Genomic DNA, 14,124 nt, shown 5'->3' on the forward strand with positions numbered 1-14,124 from the left:
CAATGGCCCAAGAACAGCAGCTTCTTCCCTAAAGCTGGGTTCAAAGTTCACATTATCAAGACAGTCACTCTTACATCCCTGTCACTTTTCCAGCTCTGGTTTCCCAAGGCTTTTAAACCTCCTTTCCTCTTTTTAACTCCTTGTAGTCAATGTAACCTATATATACATATGTAAACACAGAGAGATACTTACTGAGTGATGTATGGGAGATCTGAGAGTTAATATTAGTAATTAAGACGGCAATAAAAAACCTGTGTTTGCCTTAGCCAGGGCTACAAAGTAAAGCCAGCGTCTTTGTTGCCAATGAAGCCACTGTACTTTGTGAAATTTATTGTAATTCAATACATTCCGACATCATGAAAACACATAAACTTGTCCATCTGACATAGTGTGCTTATGACAGCAGTCATCTGTATGCCTTAAGAAGCGCATCTCCGAGGTGATGGGAAAGAAACATGGGGTAAGAGATGAAGGGTGGAAGCAGAGACACAAGGTAGGCAGAAGAGTCAGTGGTCTGGAAAGGGAGAAAACAAACGGGGGCAAGAATAAGTGACTTCAGGGTCACTTATAGAAGCCAACATATTTACACACACACACACACACACACACTTAAAATTGACTTTATACAGAACTGAGCATGCACACTGACCTGCTTTCCTCTATACCTTCTAGTATAGGATATCTGGTCTCCATTAGTTAGGGCAGTAGAAGGACTCGAGCCTCTGGATAAGTTTTTGGTGCTACTTAACCCTCCTAGTATTCTGAAGGGAACATAACTTATGGATTTTACATGGATAGGAAAATGCTTTCCTACACACTGAAAAAAAAAAAAGAAGAAACATAGGACATTAGGAAATAGCACAGCAGAAACAAGTTAAAGGGCAAGAGGTTATTAAAGGGCAAAAGTTAAAGCTTTGAAGGTTCTAATAAAGGGAGGTGACAGTCCTGTGAAAGGTGAACCAAGGGTATAGGTGACGGACCTGGCCTCATTCTGCAACAGCCAGGAGGAGGGAAGGAGCGCTTCCTATGCACGTGGGGACATGGGTGGCCCCCCGCACGCGAAGACGTGGCAGCTATCCGTAACTGGCGGCATCGAGCTCGTCCTGCGCTCCACGACCTAGTCAGCTCACGCGTGTCTTGCAGGAAGCATCCGTGTGTCCCCGCACTGCTCTCGAAAGCCAGCACAGGCCAAAACCCACCACCTCACATCCTCCGGTGCTCATTCACAGCCAGCATCCACAGTCGAGCATGCGTCGTGACGGAGGACCGGGAACGGACCAATCAGAGCACGTGTTACGTCCATAAGTCGGCCAATCAGGAGACGCCTTGTTACCTGGAAGTCCTGCCTCACCCCGCCTCCCCGCTGATAGGCGCCGGTCTCGCGGAGCAAAGCGAGCACCCTGAGGCGAGCGCGCCCGGCAAGCCGAGGCGTGCCCTTTCCAAGGCGGCTAGCAGAGGCCGTCACTGTCCCCGCCGGGTCCCTGGCCCCGCGGCCCATGCTGGGGGCGGAGCCAGGGCGGAGGGCGGCGGCGCGGCCGGCCCCGCGCGGTGATTGGCGGGCGGCCGGCGGTGGCTGAGGTCCCGCGGCCGCGCGGGCACCGCAGGCGGAGTCGCGGCTGGCGAGCCGGGAGGATGCTGCTGTCCCTGGTGCTCCACACGTACTCTATGCGCTACCTGCTCCCGAGCGTCCTGTTGCTGGGCTCGGCGCCCACCTACCTGCTGGCCTGGACGCTGTGGCGGGTGCTGTCCGCGCTGCTGCCCGCCCGCCTGTACCAGCGCGTGGACGACCGGCTTTACTGCGTCTACCAGAACATGGTGCTCTTCTTCTTCGAGAACTACACCGGGGTCCAGGTGAGGCGCGGTCGCGCGATGCGCGCGAGTCCCCGCGGCCGGGGCGGCGCTGCCTGCAGCCGGGCGAGCACGTGCCGCAGCACCCGGCCTCCCCGCCCGCCGCGGGGGAAGTTTCTGGTTCTCACTTCGGGGTTCCTTCTGGAACGTCCTGCTGAGGCTGTGTTCCCGGGTCCGCCCCACCCCCGCCCCGGCCGGCTGTTACTGCCTGTCTCGGTGCCTGCCAAAGTAGGGCACTGAGTCCGAGGTGGTGATGCTGGCTTCATGTGCACTTCCGATGTCTTTTAGATTTGCAAGACCTCTAGGCGCTGACCGAAGTGACAGCTGTGAAGGACGATTCCTGCCTTGGGTTCCTCCCGGGTGAAAGCGAGAGCCTAGCGAGGAAATGAATACATTTGTTACAATAGGAGCCTCACTGTAGATACAGTTCTCCTCAGCTTCCACTGGGCTTCAATGTGTGCTGATCTCTTGTCAGATTGCTTTCTTCCTGCTACTGTTTCTTTCGCCCCCCCCCCACCCCCCAACCTCCGTGGAGATTGAACTCGGAAAACAATAAAGAGCAGAAAGCTCTCCTAATGTGAATTAGGTATATGACATCTCATAAAAACTTACAGTTGTACTTCCTTTCTGGTTTTTAGTTTCCAAGAAGAGCTCTGTTAGGGTTCTCCCTGATACATCTATGACTTTCTCCCCATTTCTCAGTTCTTTTCATTCTGTGTTGGGGGATGCTTTGGAGGACTGGATCCCTTACCGAGTTTTGCCCCAGTTGGAGATTATGTTTGAGGCAGGATCTGTCTGAATCACTATCTTTTAAGTGTTTTGCTAGGAAACAGGAAAAATCACGGTTCCGCATCCAGGTTTCTGAATAATTGACTTTTAGAATAGGATTTCATTCAGAATTTTCAGGAACTCCACGCTGATGGTTCCCTCCCTCGCTCTTACTTAACTAAGTTTGTCAGTTGAATGTCTGGTTTAATCGTGGGTAAGTATTTAATTTCACTAGCCGGAGGGACAAGACAGCTGGGAACGAAACTTAAAAGTTGCTGACCTCTCACATGACAAGTACCCCTCAGAGCCACAGGGACCTCTGCTCAAGTGCCGCCCATATTCTTGCTGCAGAGAAATTCAGTGAAGCAAAGTTAGTGAGTTTATTGATTGGGAGAGAGAACATGCACTTGAGGGGGGTCAAGAGCAAACCTTGTGGAAGGAACATACCCCAGGCTACAGCAGCTGCTTTAGAAGTGATTTTAGGGCTTGTGGAGTTAACACCTCAAAACTAAGAGAAAGAGAAAGAGAAAAAAATGAGTTCCTCTATTCTTTCCCATATAGAGCTTTAAAAAACAAAGAAACAAGCCAGGATCTAACCCTGTACTCTTGGAGGGCTAGAACTCTTTATGTAGACCTCACAGGCCTCAAGTTCAGAGATCTGCCTGCCTCTGTCTCCTGAGTGCCGGGACTAAAGGCATGTGCACCATGTCTGGATTAAATTCTTTTAGTTATATGAAATTTGAAAGGGATTCATGACGGGACTGAGCAATTTACATATGAGGAAGAAATTCGGTTAGACAATATGGATCCAGATAAAATCAAAGTAATTAGCTGTGCCTTGGTCACTAGAGTTTAAGACCTAAGCTTGTCTTCTGCCTTGGTTCACTAGCCATATGGATACTCTTACGTGTAACAGTTTTAGAAAAGGTGTACAGTATAGGACAGTCTCCAGGCAGCTGTATCCAAACTCTTACTTGTCAACCAATTCCACTTAAAGAGGGAGACAGCAAGGGTGAGGGCCTCGTTTGTTATTTAAACGCAGATTGTGTGGACATGCATTGGATTCCATGCAAATGTAGGTTCTTTCCTGTTTTCATTTGTGAGATCATATTCATTGCTGAAAATTCTGAATAATTCATGTATCCTTTTAACTTCGAAAAATCTTTGTGTGTGTGTATGTGAGAATGTACCACATGTACATACATGTTCATATTCATGATTGTGGGGCAAAAAAAAACCCACCAAACACCCGTGGCATGTACTTAGAGGTCATAGGACAACCTTGGGTGTTGATATTTACCTTCTACTTTGAGTCAGGTCTCTTGCTCGCCATTGTGTGCCAGCTTAGCTGGCTTTTGAGTTTCCACGTTCCTTTCCTGTATCTGCTTCCCATCTCGATGTAGGAGCACTGGATTACAGAGAGATGGATGTCTGGCCTCGTATGGGTTCTGGGGATCAGGATTTGTATCCGCATGCCTATGTAACAAGTGTCTTACCTACATCTGCCGTCCCTCCACACCAATTCCAGCCCTTCAGGTCTCTTATTAGTACTGAGAGTGAGCAGCGTGTCCCCTCCCCACCCCCCCATCTTTAGGGGAAGTAATGGGACCTTTGAAGTTTTGCTCATTTCACTAACTTGAAATCCATTGAAAAGGGACTAGGGAGTGAAGAAATGTCAGTAGTTAAGAGGACCGTCTGCTCTTACAGTGGACCTGGATTTGGTTCCCAGAACCCACATTGGCTGTTTCTCAACTACCTGTAACTCTGGCTCCAGGGTAGAGGTCTGACAACTCTGACCCCCTTGGGTACCAGCCCTCACATGCATATATGCCCTACCCCCCAGTATACATACTTCAAATTTATTGTTACTCTTTAAAAAAAAAAAAAAAGGAAAAGGAAAGTCTCTTTAACATTGTGAAAAGCCCATTTCTTAAGGCTAACACAGCAGATCACTTCAGGCTTATTGGCTTAAACCGATCAGTTTATTCTCGAAGCTCTGGAGACTGGAAGCCTGAAATCAAGATTTAGGCTGGATTGCGTTCCCTCTAGGATTTGGTCTTTTCTGGACGCTGGCCACTTTCTTTGAAGCCCATCTATATCTGCCTCATAGGCAGTGCCATCCCCCTTTGTGACGTGGGGACATTTGCCATTGGGTTGTAACCTGTAGACCTACCTGGATAATCTAGGATGCTTTCGATCTCAAATCCTTCATTACGTTCTCCAGACTAGTTAAAAACTAAACAAAATAAGACATTTATTTCGTGGGTGTGTGTGTGTTCCGTGGTGTGTGTGGAGGCCGAGGACATCGTTCAGGAGTCACTTCTTGCCTTCCTTCATGTTAGTCCTAGGGATTGAATTTAGGTTGTCAGGCTTGGCAGTAAGCACCTTTACCTGCTGAGCCATCTTGTCAGCCCAGAAGACTGTGAAATTGAGAGTGAGCTGGGTTTCATTACTGGATATTTTCAAAGTAAGGAGATGTGCACAGCTTTGAAGGCTTAGAATTTAGACATAAAGTTTTGGGACCACCAAAATGAGCTCTAAATACTCAATATGTTGTTGTTACTTCGTAGTTTTTTTATGTGCTTAGTATAAGTAAATGCTTAGTATTTACATACTAAGACATTTTTGTTTTCGCTTTCTTTGATACATAAATAAGAGGAGGCTGGTGCCCTTTGCTCTGGTTTCCTTAAATAGTCTCCTATAATTGCTTTCATTTTTTATTTATGAATTTGTAAATCTACCTCATATATTCCTTAAGCAGAGCGTATGATGAATTGTCTGGGTTTATTTTATTTTATTAAGCTGCATTCTGAATAACAACTGGCTTCTTGCTCATATTTTGGTACTCTCTTAATTTTTTAAACATTTATTTATTTTATCATTTTTATGTGTGTATGAGTGTTTTGAATGCATGTATGTATGTATGTATGTATGTATGTTGTACAATGTGCCTGCCTCCAAAGGCCAAAAGAGGGCATTGGATCCCCTGAGACTGGAATTACAGATGGTTGCAAGCTAACCAGCAAGTGCTGGGAGTTGAAACTTGGTCCTCTGAAAGTGTTCTTAACTGCTGAGCCAACTCTCTTGCCATCTTTTAATTCTTAATTGATTCTGAAATGACTGTCTCCTGATAGCTGATAGTATACCAAAACCCAACAAAATGAACAGACCCTTCAAACCAGACCTCACCAGACCTGTCTTAGATGTGATACAACTTTTTAAAAAATTTCAAACTGTTATTCATACTTATATATGGTCAGATCACAACTGATTTTAAGATTATTTCTAGACAGGTTCTCTATAGAGGCCAACAGAATAATTTCGAGCCTTATATAGATGAAAAATATTTTTAAAATATGGCAAATATAAAATCTCTGTAAATAAAGTTGTACTAAATCTTCTTGGTATCAGTTGAATAGTTTAGGCTGATAGCCCCGGTTGCTCCTACATCATAGATGTGAGGAAGAGGTAACTTTTATGTTGAGAGTTTATACATGATAGAATGAAGTCTGTTGGTGACGGAATGAAGGTGGTGTTTGGTTTTGCTTTTGTACAAAGAGACTTGGATTGGGCTGCCTGGAGACCCAGAGTAAGACCATGTGTGCCCTTGAGCCAAAATGGAAAGAAAACTTGTAGGGAGGTAAGCTGATAGTGTTTAATGCTGGCAGACCAAAAGCTTGCCACTTTCAGCGAGGCTAGCTAGCCAGCAGACTCCTGGGATTTGCCCATCTATCTCTAAGTTCTGAAACTGCAGGCATGTGCAAACATGCTCAACATTTCTTAGACGTGGGCACTTGTGGTTCAAAATCAGGTCCCGATGCTTTGCAGAGCAAGTTCTTTTGCCCATTGAATCACCACCACAGCCCTTTTAGCATTTTTTTTTTAAGTTATTAAAAGTTAATGTGAGTGGGCCGGTCAAATGGCTTGGTGGTCCAGAGCATCCGTCACCAAGTCTGATGACCCGAGTTTGACCCCCTGGACCCACATAGTAGAAGTAGAGGAATAGTCTGGAGAGTTGTCCTCTCACCTCCACAAGCACAAGCTCAAGTACTCACCCCCATAAACAAACAGATATATAGGTAGATAGGTAGGTAGAAGATAGGTTGATGTGTGGTTAGATAGGCTGTGTGCGCCTGTAGCCCCACCACTGTGGTGGATGGAGACAGGAGGATCATTGTAGCTTGCTCGCTGCCATCCTAGCTCCAATTTTAGAGACCCTTTTTTAGGGGAATAAGGCAAAGAGTGATAAAGCAGAACAGGAGAGGTTCTCCTCTAGTCTCCAGAGAGTGTGCATGGGCATACACACGTGTGTATATACCACTCACACCCACCCCCCCCCAAATTAATTCATGTTTTCAAGTATTAGAATATTTCTCTTCTCATTGCAGTGAAATCCAATAAAAGCTGGTTATTGATATTTGCAGACCAGCCACCTAGTGATATAATGGCTGTCTCCTCAGTACCTGGTGAATGCTTTTGTCATCATTGTACTGCTTAAATTTGTTATTAACAATTAGAATTTACTTTAAATATATTTCCTATGGCTTTGACTGCGAATTCCCTCTGGCCCAAATCCTAGTATTGATAAGATACAGGACTCTTGGGTTATTATTTATTTACAAATTCATTTTGGGACCCTACCTACATTTTGGGTCTCCAGGTAGCTAGGATTATAGAAGCCTGGCTCCTTGGCTGAGATCCTTTACATACAATAAGTTTAGATGTTTCAGTGTACCTGCTTATGTTATAGAATAGTTCGAAAGTACTGGGAATAAGATAGTGTTTAGGTCTAAGGTGCTGCTGCGGATGTACAGTGCGCAGACTCCTAAGGGCTTGCACCTTGCACAGAAGCTCCTTTCACATTCTCAGAAACAAAGACGTTCTACCTGGTGGCCAAATAAACTGGTTTGTTCTTTCTTTGGCGCTGTCTTATCGAGCATCCTAAACTCTTCCTGAGTCAAGTTTGCATCTGAGTCTTGCTGAAGGCAGCTAAATTCCTGGGATGAAATATATTTACTTAGAGGAGACTCACAGGTTATCCAGTCTGACCCTTGTATCGAGTCTGAATTCTTTCCACATTCTGCCCAGATACTCATTGGAACCCACATGGGTGATCTTTTAACAAATGTTAATTGTTTATGCGCTCAGTTTTGTTCCTCTTCACTTGTTTATCATCCTCCTGATTTTTTTAGAAGCCTGAATTACTTTCTTTGTTTAGCTGAGGGCTGTAGAACTGGGTGGACTTGGGTGTGCCTTTGCTTAAGCAGAATGAGCAAAACCTTTGATTCAGGAAATTGTTTCCCAGGTGTAGTTCTAGTCTAACACAGCTTAAATCTGGCTAGGAAACTGGCTAACTGGAGAGATTTACAAGACAGTTTTCAAAAAATCTGATTAATATTTTTTCTATATCTTTTGTAAACATAAAACAACATTGACATTTAATGTTTCATTTTTGAAGTCTTTTGTAAAGCAATCTTGTTGTTTACACTTTGAGAATATTTTGTACTTTGACCATATTCTTTTTCCTCCCCTAGTTCTTCTAGGTCTTCTGCCTGTGTAGTATTGTTGTTGTTCTTGTTTTACTTTTTCATTGATTCTTTGTGAATTTCACATCTTGCACTACAATCCCACTCATCTTCCCGTCCTTCTGTATCTGCCCTCTGCCAAAGAGAATGAAAAATAATAATTTAAAAAAGAGAACAAAACAAAACAAAAAACCCAGATCTCTGTGGAAGCTGTGGTGTGTCACAGTGTGTCCCACAGTATACCCTTTAGTTCAAACAGCTGGACTTGCAAATATTCATTGCAGTGAGTCACTGGTCGAGGCCTCTGGCTCTGCTACTCTATTAATACTGGGTCCTCACTGGGATCTTCTCCACTATCCTGTTGTTGCTCTTGTCATGGAGAGCCTGCAGCTTAGGATCTGCCGGACAGGCCCCTTCACACACTCGAGCAGTTCACAGATGAGGTAGATGTTGGTGTGCGCCAACTCAGCCCTGGATCTAGGCCTACATGGTAGCTGAATTAGTCAGCCTGCCAGTTCTCTTGCATCCACATCACCCGGGTCAGCTCTACTGTGCTGCCCAGGCGAGGTGCGAGTGCCGTAGCCAACAAGAGGCAATGCCAGCTCTCCTGCTCTCAGCGTCCTCAGGGCAGCTTTCCCACACTGCCCAGTGCCATGCTCTCCTGAGTGCCACAGCTGGTGAGGGGTCTGGCCAGCTCTGGGCAGTCCTTGGACATTAACATGGCTCCAGGCAGCAGCCTAGACCAGGGACATCTGAAAGGCCTTTGTTGGTAACATGGTAACATTGACACAGACCTCCCTCCCCACCCCCATGCTGAAGAGTTACGGATCTGGACATGACCCTTGGCGGCAGTATGGGTCAGGACCTCACCATGGCCTCAGGTGGCTGTGCTGACCGCTCACATCAGGCTGGTCCTCAGCACCCTAGCATCTCCGATTCCACCTCTCTTCATTGTACACACACCATTCCACTTCGCTTTTCTTCCCCATCTCTGACACTTACTTGCTCATCTTGTAGGGGTCCTGCACTCTACTCACACAGGCAGGGGTCCTCTGGGTGTCCTCTGCCCCACCTGTGCTGTGTGGTGTTGGGTGGGGCTTGTGTGGTCTTTTAACACTTTAGTTTTCTATTTTAAATAACAGATGCAATCAAACACTGAAACACTGGAGAAAGCCACATCTCCTTACTGCTTCCCCTACACACACCTTCCTTAGGTCCATAAGTAGTCTACTGTGAAACTTTAGATTTCTTCTATGAGCTTTTGTAAATAGATGTAATTTTGAGGAAATGAGGGAACTTGGGAATTGACACTTCTTAATGGAATTAGAAGTTAATTCTTTCTGAATTTTCATGTTATAGTTTCTTAGACAGCAGTTGATAGTAATTGCCAGAGAATGCAACAGTAAGTCATACTTTCCCAAAAGGGTTCTGGGACCTTGGGTCTTCATCTGTGTGCATGGACCAGCATTCTCATGTGCACTCTGTTTTAGGTGCTGGGTTGGTGTCTGGTGGATGAAGAGCTATGGAGCTACTGTACTAGTGGGGAGACAAGCAGGAACGAGATCATTCACATTGACTGTGCTATGTGGCCTGCCTCAGCCTCGCAGGTGGAGGAGAGGCGGTTACAAACATTTCTCTGAACAAGTGCAAGAGCAAGCGCTATGAAAAAGGACCGGTGTGGATGACATTAGGACAATCCAGGTAGAGATACACGTTAGTGTAGTGAAAGAGTATATGTGATGAGAACCAAAAGAATCCTTCCAGGTCTATCTTAAAAACAGACAATATGGGGGCTGGAGAGGTAGCTCAGAGCACAAGAGCAGTACTGTGCTTCCAGGTGACCTGAGCTGTTTCCATGTCAGGAGGCTCACAACCACCTGTGACTCTAGTTCCAGAGGGATCCAATGCCTCTGGCCTTCTCAAGTACTCATTTGCACATGACAATGCACCTGTACACACAATTAAGTTTAAAAAAAATAAGATCTTAAAAAAAAAAACCACTAGCAAATATGTCCTTTTGGTTGGTAATAAGCCTTTACTGAATGCTGCTGTATACCAGTATTGTCATTCATCTTTATGTGGTAGGCACCATTCTTAGCTTTTTATAGACAGAAAACAGGTCCAGGCAGTTCATTTGTGTAGTCTTCATGGCAATCCAGTTTGGGGGCTGGGTTTGAAGACGTGTTTACAAGTGACGATTGAAGTGAGTTCAGTGTTCTTGGGGTATCCGTGCTATAAAAGCACAGAGAAACAATTATAGAAAATACTTGATATCTGACATTGTTGGATGGTTGGATACCAGCTTTTCCAAATAGAGGCAGAGGAACTCTTCAGAGGCACTTCTTTTTCTTTCTTTCTTTCTTTTTTTTTTTAATGCGCTTCACTGCTTATGACAAGTTGCTTTGAATCTTCACTTTGAGACAACTCACACAGTTATATGACAGAGGGAGGCAAAGTGGTTCTCAGTTGATACTAGAAGGAATGCGACACCAGAACTGCTGTGAAGACTTCAGGCTTGGTGTTTAAGGCTGCCTCCATTCTGTCCTGCCCTGCTGTGCCAGTCTCTGGTTTCAGTCCACCCCAACTGCTCCTCTTTGCATCATAAAAGTAATCTATAGTGTATAAAACTGACTGTCTGTACACTTAGGTGCAGTTCGGACCTGTGCTGCTCCTTACCTGCCATTACCATACCCTTACTTTTTGTGTCAGTCTCATCATTTTAGCGTGAAATTGCTATGTCATAATGTATATATTGTCTCCTCTCCAAGATTGTAGTCAGTAAAAGGAGAATGACCTTCCTTTTGAACAAAAAGGGCAATACCTCACAGGGGATCCTGTTCTAGAGGGTCTGTGACCCTGTGTTAAGTTTTACTTTTAAGGAATGGGGGCTCTGGAACGGTTTGCTAAGATGGTTGTGTTTATCTAACGAGGTTCACATTTACTGAGACTATTGAACCCTCAGGAATATGATAAAATGGGTAAAGCAAGACAGTAAAAGAATTCTGGGACTGCCAAGAAACAGAGAAACCTTTGTCTGAGGGTTTAAAAGCCTGTGGTTTTGGAATTTTTAAAACCACAGCACACCAAGGTTTACTTTGTTTCTCCCAGGGCATTAAAGGCAAGTACAGATAGAAGTGTTATGGGGGTATTTGAGTGTCTCTGTGTACATGGGAATTGTAGGATAGAAAATAAATGGGTTCACATCTAGAAGAATTATATTAAGTTCCAGTCATGTATTAGGCTAGGGACCAGTGTTGTACATTGATAAAATGACTGTCATTCAGGATAGAAAGAAGTTGATTAATAAGAAAAAACAGTAACTGTGTAATTTTTAAAAGGAGGTTGGTGCTATTCTTTGTATTAGTAGGTGACTCTGTGAGTTGTATGGATCATGGCGAATGTCACTTCTCTATGTACCTATAGAACGTTTTGTTTCCTTTCTGAGGAAGATCTTTTTATGTTAGTTTTTTTTTTTTAAAGTTCTTAAGGATTTCTTGCACAGTATCCTTATAGTTAATATTCAGAGTGAAAAGGTTTCTTTAAAACAAAACATTTTGTTTAATTAGGGTTGGCTCTTATTTAGCTCAGGCTGTCTTCAGACTCATTATGTAAGATGACCTTGAACTTTGTACACACACACCCCCCCCTGGGGGTGTGTGGCAGGATTTATGTGGTGCTTAGGATCAAATCCAGGGCTTCATCCATGCTAGGCCAGCACTCTACCAAGGGAAGTGTATCTGTAGGCCTCAGATGTGAACTTTTGTGGAGAACACTTAATAAGAAAGACATCGTGATCTTGAAGGGAGAAGCCTGGGTATAATTCCTTTTCTTTTGTCACACTGTAGCAATTGAAGTTCCAACCTTAGTTGAGAATGGAATACATTTGTCATGCTGTTTTGAAGACTTAGGGTCGATCTTTACTATCAACTGGCCTGGATTTAGAATCACCTAGGAGATGTGCTTCTGGGTATGTCTGTGAGGATGTTTCTAGAAAGGGTTAACTGAATGTGTCCTCATCTGATAGGATGGGGCTCTGAGCTCAATAAACAAGAAAAGGAAGAAGCATGGTGAGCAGCAACAGTTATCAGTTTCCGGTCCACGGACACAGTGTGGCCAGCTGCTTCACACTCTCGCTGCAGTGCCTTTCTACATTGAAAAACTGTATCCTTTCTTAAACTGCAAGGCAAAATAAATCCCCATCTGCAGGAATTTTCTGTGTAGTCCTGGCTGTCCTAGAACTCAGAGGTCCACCTGCATCTGCCTCCTGAGCGCTGGGTCTAAAAGAGTACCTACCACCAGGCCTGGCTAAAATAAATCCTTCTTAAATTCCTCCTGTCAGATACCTTGACACAACAATAAGAAAAATAATTAATACAAAGATCAAATGAGATAATATGTTACATTTTTTAGTTTAGAGAGTAGTAGGTAGTAGCTGGTGAGAAAAAATGAACCCTTTTGAAGTAAGGACAGTATTGAGAGACATGCATGCTGATTGCATAAGTTTTGTGGTATGTAAGTTTCTGCTCATTTCACATGGTAATTGTGCATTCTGATCATTAATCAAATAATTGGTTTACTAATTTAACCTTGTTGCAGAGTATAATTTTACTAATTAGTAATTTAGTAAATTTATTATTTAGTGAAACATTTCAAATTGAACTCAGAAAAAGACCACAGGTTTTGTACATATTATAGTAGAAATTCCTTAGTAGGTGGAAATCCTGTGTTTCTTTACAAGGACATGTCTAGAACACGTCCTTGGGTGATTTTATTAAGCAAACAGGAGGAGGGTGTGGTTGCAGCAGTTAGGCTAACCAGTCAACATGGCATTTTGAAGCCATACATGCTATGTGTGAGCATTTTTTTTTTTTTAGTATGTAGGAATTCTCCAAAATAACCAGTATAGTAAGTACACAAGTCTCTTATTGCTATAAAATATTGTGCAATAGTATGTGTAGTTCTTTTATGTGGTTGGTGCTGGAGTAGGTTTGTTTACATCAGTATTTACCCATGCAAGTTGGCTATCAGACAAGCCTTGGAAAGTTTTCAGCTTCTTTGAAACATCTGTGGTTACTTCTCCAGTTGTATGTACTGTCCATGGTTGGCTAGATATGGCGCATGACTGTCTCATGGATCTAAAAACAAATTAAAGAATTCACTTCAAATGATTTCAAGCACAGAGTTTAAATTGTATACACAATCTTAGTCAATGTCCTTGTAGCTGCATTTCGGTGTAATTGGAATAAGATGGACTAGTTAGCTATTTCTTTTACTTGATGACAGTTTTGAATGAAAAGTGTGTTAGATACAAAAACAATTTAACTGTTACACACACACATACACACACACACACACACTCCGTATATGTCATCACCCCTGGCATTGATATTTATCAGACAGCTGTTCCAGGTGTAGCAGGTGTATATGTAGTAGTTTATGTAGTCTTGTTTATGCCACTGCAATCCTGTGAGGAGCAATTAGTATTACATGTGTAATTAGTATTACAGGTAATGAGCTAGGTGTAGAGAAAGCAGATACATCACACCCATTTTGTGTGTAAGATGGAGGGCTGGGATTCAAATGTAAGTCTTACTCCATGTCTTGTACTTCACAGTCTGTGGTCTCAGTGATGATCATGTTATGAAGGGCAAGCGCTTCTTCAGATTGTGTCTGCAAGGCCTGTAAATTAAATGACCAAAGGCAGATTAACTGTAGAGAAACTGTCCATTTTATTGATGCTAATATTTTTACACAGTAGGATGGAACTTGGAAGAAAAGAGAAGAAATCCTGGTCAGGGGGTGTGGAATTATGCAGTGACTAGTGTAAAGGAAGCTACCCGTGGAGAACCAGGTAACTAGGACAGGATGACAAGGAGTGACAAACAGACACAAGCACAAGAGCATGCTGAATCTGAGTGTAATTCATATGCGCAAGCATCAAACTTTTAAACAGAACAAAGGGAAGTAAATTATTGTACAATAG

At 43.7% G+C, this 14,124-nt stretch overlaps 1 protein-coding gene across 1 annotated transcript in view; it reads left to right on the forward strand.

Annotated features, from left to right (window-relative positions):
* The first annotated feature begins 1,603 nt into the window (after positions 1 to 1,603).
* The window catches only part of Agpat5 (1-acylglycerol-3-phosphate O-acyltransferase 5), a 40,311-nt gene continuing 27,790 nt past the window's right edge, over positions 1,604 to 14,124 (forward strand). Inside the window, exon 1 of the mRNA XM_028766302.1 lies at positions 1,604 to 1,851. Coding sequence (XP_028622135.1) covers positions 1,633 to 1,851 — 219 coding nt within the window. The 5' untranslated portion in view covers positions 1,604 to 1,632. The remainder of the gene's footprint in view (positions 1,852 to 14,124) is intronic.

This window comes from Grammomys surdaster, unplaced genomic scaffold (genome assembly GCF_004785775.1).
Source record: "Grammomys surdaster isolate TR1022 unplaced genomic scaffold, NIH_TR_1.0 167, whole genome shotgun sequence".
In the NCBI taxonomy this organism is placed as follows: domain Eukaryota; kingdom Metazoa; phylum Chordata; class Mammalia; order Rodentia; family Muridae; genus Grammomys; species Grammomys surdaster.